We start from the raw sequence: 5,421 nt of genomic DNA, 5'->3' as shown, positions 1-5,421 counted from the left end.
CCTAGCATGAAGAAGCTAGAGATACCACAGATGGATCACGCATCATGAAATCACCCTCAAGAGACTGTTCTTTCTGGATGTTTAAGATACAAAGCTAAAATCTGGCTGCTTTTTGCATTATTTTCACAATAACACAAATGTCTGTAGAATTGTTATTAATCTTAGTGATGCTGGTAATTCTGAGCCTTTTCAATTATTATTAACTTTGATTGTCACTCTCCATTATCCTGTTTCAACAGTGTTTTCTGAAAGTTAAGCACCAACAAACACTTATGCAGATCATTTACACTTTATTGCAAATGTGGGATTATTGGATGGTGCCTGAATTGCCTCTGAGTTGATTACAATGATATGTCTTAGCAGAAAAGAAACACTTCCAAGTAAACAGTATAAATGAAATATATTTTTCTTAATATAATTCAGACTTGAATAAAATACTTATCAAGAATAGGCCTGATATATTTTTAAAGCATTTCAACAGCTATATACAATCAATGACTTAACTAGGAAGGTGGATGTGGTCCTGTAATCAGAATTTAGAAAGCTAAATAGAAAGTTAGCAAGCAAAATCACAAAGTTGTAAACTTCAGCGGCATGTGTGCAAGTGAGTACAGAGATAGGAGAATAATGCAGATGAATGCTTGGCTGGAAAGACGCTATAGGAGGAAGGGGTTAACATTCCTGATACACTGGGACTGTTTCTGGGGCCAGATGGGTTGTACCTGGGATTGAGTTCCATGTGGGTGTTTTGCTAGTGCCATTGGGAAGGCTAACTTGGTAGGGATCAGGGAGAGAAGAGAATACCAGAGCCTGTGAAATATTTAGGTATACAGCTGGCAATAGCATAGAGAATAATAAATTAATAGGTGAAGTCAGAAGAAGAAAGAAAAAGTCCAAAACAGTTTGCGTGCATGTAGTATAGTAAATTAGGGTGGGGAGTTAGAAATACAGACTGCAATGTGGAATTATAATATTTTAGTGATGATGAAGGCCTAGGTCAAGGAAGGAAGATGTCTCAGAGAGGTTCAAGCACAGAGTTAGTTTTTCCAGAGCTACAAAATAAAAAAGGTACAATTAAAATATTGCTTGATGTGCTCTATAGACCATCAACAAGTGGAAAGTATGTAAAGGAACATATCTACAGGGAAATTACTGAGAATTGCCAACATTATAGAGATACTTTTAATGGGGGAACTTCAATTACCCAAATATAGACTGGGACACTGGTAATATAAGGGGCAGTGAGGCACAATTATTCAGGAGAGTTTCCTACAGCAGTATGTATCTGGTCCAACAACGAAGAATATATTGTTACACCTGGTCCTTGGAAATGAGATGAGCCGAATCAAGTATCATTGGGGAACATTTAGGAGATGATGGTCATTCTAAGTTTCAGGATGATGTTGGAGAATGACATGCAATAATCCAGAGCAAGAAAACATAATTGGTGGAGAGCTAACTTAATGCAAAAACAGAGCTAAGCAGAATTGATTGGAATAAAAAGAGAAAACAGTAACTGAACAATGGGCCACCTTCAAAGTGTAAATGATTCAGGTACAGTCAAGGTATATTCCTTCTAATGGTAGATGATAAAACAGGTAGAAATTAACATTAGAAAAATACGTTCCTTTGACAGGTGTAGGACAGAAAACACAATTTAGAATCAACAGGAATACCAAAGGTCTCAGGAGGAGGTGAAAAATCAAACAACAGAAGCAAAGAGAAACGATAAGAAAAGATAGCAGTTAACGAACAAAAATCCTAAAGTCTTCTATAAAACAGTAAAGGAGTGGCTAAAGGAGTAGAGCTGATGCAAGGGGCACGGCTGAAATATTAAATTAATACTTTACATTCTGTCTTTGCAAAAGAGGAGGAGACACTGTCATTAGAAGGATTCAAAATTAATAAAGAAGCAGTCTTGGATAAATCATTGTCAACTTTAAGTCCCAACGATACTGGGACCAGATGAGATGCACCACAGATTTAGAAGAAAATGAGGGTAGAAACTGCAGGACTATTGACCATAGTGTTTCAGCCTTCCCTATAAAGAAGATTGAAGAATTGCAAACATTACAGCCTTGTTCAAGAAAGATTGTAAGGTTAATCATAGCAATTACAAACCAGTTACTTTAATTTCAGTGGTAAGAAACTTTTAGAAAGTTATTTGGGATAGAATTAGTGAGCACATGAAAAAAAGGTTGGTTGATGAGGAAGAGTCAACACAGATTTTAAAAGGAAAACCATGATTAACTTTCTGAGTTTCTTTTTAAAGAGATAGTAGAATTGATGCAGGTAATGCTGCTGGTGGTACATATGGATTTCCATAAGAAGTTTGATACAAGTTTGTTATATGGCACTGTAAGGAAAATAAAAGGGACAACAGTAATTGCACGTATTAAATGATTGGAAACAGTAATAGTCAATAGTTGTATTTTAGGCCAGACGATTTGTGGAGTTTTCCAAGGTAGGTATTGAAACCTTGCTTTTCCTAATATATATTAGTGCTGTGGATCTTGGTGTACAAATGTTTTGATGACACTAAAGTTGGAAGACATATAAATAGTGAGGACAGTGTGGAACTCCAAAGTGACATTGACAGCTAAGTGGAATGAGCAGATAGGTAGCAGATGGGATGCAATGCGGAGAAGTGTGAGGTGATGCACTTTGGTCAGAAGAACATTGAAAGACAACATAAAATAAGGAGTGCAGTAATAGGGGATCCTGGCTGAATATATGTTCAGATATTCAAGGTGGCGGGTAGGGGGAGAGACAGCAGTTAATAAGGCATAGAGTGTACTTGGCTTTATTAACACGTGCATAGAATAAAGAACAGGAAGTGATGTAAATGCATTGGATAGAGTGCAGAAGTGATGCACAGGAGTAGTTCCAAAAAAAAGGTTTACAGCTGTCCTGTTTGGACAGAAGAAGAGGAGATTTGATAGAGATTTACAAAATCAAAAGCAGGTGGATAGAGTAAATAAGTTGTTCCCCTTTGTAAAAGAGAAAGGAATGGAGAGGGAAATAGATTTAGTGAGGTGCAAATGAAGTAAGTGTCATCCAAGGGAACAAAAACTTTCGCACAGCAAGTAGTCAGAGTATGGTAAGCGTTGCTTGCAATGTGATGAAGGCATGGTTATTTGGATAGGAATGGCGTCCAGTAATATGAGGGATAGGCAGGAGATTGTAATTAGGTAATAGAATCGGAGCAGGCACAACGTGCCCCATTCAGAGACGTAATGTGTACATGTTCTGAGTGATCAAAGGTGTGCTTTGCCTCTTGGTGATGTGTCTCAAAAAACATGAGTTTGTGAATACAGTGTATAAACACTAATGGGTCATTATTTTCTATAAAAGTAATGAAGCTAACATTGATGCATGATCTGAACAGCAACTTTAACTAAGCAGAGAAACAGTTCAAACGTGAAAATTGAAGATGTGCTGTCCTCAGCGTAGTGCTCAAAATAACATCTTGTTGTCTGCTCCCCCATTTGAGTGCATCAAATGGTATGACTTCCCTACACTCACGTGGCAAATACAAATTAAACTTGCCACAAAGTTTGGGCTTATCTATTTCCGACTAGGTTTCCTTTTTAATGGCACTATCAGTCTTAATTACTGACACTATTTTACAGTTGTCTAATTCCTTTAGATCAGATTTTTTCTTTGACTTGATTCTCTCAAGTCAAACTTTTTAAACCCTGTTCCTTTCACGTTTAGTACCTCTTCTAAAAAATTTTTGTTCTAACTTAATTTCTTCTAGCCAGACTGCAGTATTCTATCCTTCAATTTGATGAAAGAGATAGTTGTGTGCCCTCATTACAGGCCCCAGAAAGCCTGTAGAAGGCTCTGTTCTCTCGTACACATAGCAGCCCTTCAAAAGAGTTTTGAGAGAGTAAATCTATTTGCTGGCTGCAGTAAATTGTGGCTATTAAAGTGTTTGCTTTTCAGTTCACAAGCAGAAAATACATTAGCACAGTTAACATAAAACAAGTCCTTGTCCAAAACTTGTATTAGATTTTATAATCAAAATAAATTCAAGTTTGCAGGATTGTATTAAAATACTACACGCTTGTCGGAACTTTTACAAATCACCCTATCTTCATCCAAAAATCAGTGACATGTACAGTCTGAACCAGTTTATGCTTCTGTTGATTTGACTTTTTCCATTTGGGGTAATTCTTCTACATATGTAGCTGGGAAAATGCCCTTTGTTCCTTGCAAACTGCCAAACCACCATCCACTTGCATCCTTTTTGTGAATAGTAAGTATATCACCTACAGTGAGAAAAGAAATGGAAAGTCAAAATGTGTCCAAGAGTGTGACATTTCCTGGTTACTGATTTCTGAAAGTAACAGTTGTGGTCTAGCAGTCTCACTTCAATTATTGCATCGTTATGAACCAGCTAAATTAGATATGATAAATTATGAATAATCTGCATCATAACCAAACAGTTCACTATTCACTTACTCCATCATTGACTCATACTAGCAAGTGTATTTCATCCACGAGATGCATTCTAAAAATTTGTCAAGACTGCACTGACAGCACCTTTTAAATCCTCAACCCGTACCCTCAGAAACACAAAGTAACAGATAAATGGGAGCACCACTCCTTCACTACATCAAAATCCTGGACTTCGCTCCCTAATTGCACTATGACCGTATACTAGAACCTATTCCACATGAACTGCAGTGATTCAAGAATGCAGCTCACCACATTCTTTGATGGTAATTAGGAATGGACATTAATGTTGGCCTAACCTGCAACATCCATATCCCTTGAATGATTTTTTTCTTCCCCAAAAGATGCTGTGGCGTTTCTCAGTTTAATTGAGTGGTGGTGCAATCATGCTGAAAAATTGTAGAAACTTGTTCATCTTAGCAAAATACTAGAGATGCAAGTCCTTACCCCGTTTCATGTTAAGCTCATCATCTCTGGCAGCCTGATAATCATATAGAGCTTTACATGTTCCAATCTCCTCAACAGGACTGGTTACTGCGAATTAAATAAGAATCTTTTAAATGTTATGAAATCAATTTATAAGATAATCGATGAACAAATACTAAATGAATATGCAGTCATCAGACACTGAAACAGTACATGTTCATATTCAGCAAGTCTTGGAACAACATTGCAGGCTTAGGCTGATTAGTGGCAAGTAGCAGTTGCACACACAAATGACCATTTTCAACAACAGAATGAATCTGCTCCCACCGACCAGAAACTAAACAGGAGCAGCTTCTACTATGACTACAACATGTCAGAGGCTGGAAATCTTGCAGAGACTAACTCGCCCCAAATCCCCAAAGCCTGTCTACAATCTGTAAGGCACAAGTATGAAATGTGATATAATACTCTCCACTTGCCAACATGGGTGTAGCTCCCCAACACTCAAGAAGTTCAACATGATCTGTATCAAAG

General features: G+C 37.3%; 1 protein-coding gene across 3 annotated transcripts in view; it reads right to left on the bottom strand.

The window, feature by feature from the left end:
- Positions 1 to 270: 270 nt before the first annotated feature.
- nostrin (nitric oxide synthase trafficking) overlaps positions 271 to 5,421 on the bottom strand; it is a 56,311-nt gene continuing 51,160 nt past the window's right edge. For all 3 annotated transcript variants that reach the window (XM_048534873.2, XM_048534874.2, XM_048534875.2), the window contains 2 exons: positions 4,909 to 4,995; positions 271 to 4,274 (listed from right to left, as the gene is read on the bottom strand). In XM_048534873.2, the coding sequence (XP_048390830.1) occupies positions 4,138 to 4,274; positions 4,909 to 4,995 (224 nt within the window). In that variant the 3' untranslated portion in view covers positions 271 to 4,137. The remainder of the gene's footprint in view (positions 4,275 to 4,908; positions 4,996 to 5,421) is intronic.

This window comes from Stegostoma tigrinum, chromosome 7, assembly GCF_030684315.1.
Source record: "Stegostoma tigrinum isolate sSteTig4 chromosome 7, sSteTig4.hap1, whole genome shotgun sequence".
Taxonomy (NCBI): Eukaryota; Metazoa; Chordata; class Chondrichthyes; order Orectolobiformes; family Stegostomatidae; genus Stegostoma; species Stegostoma tigrinum.
The sequence above is the reverse complement of the archived record's forward strand: the minus strand, read 5'-3'. Positions and strand labels throughout refer to the sequence as shown.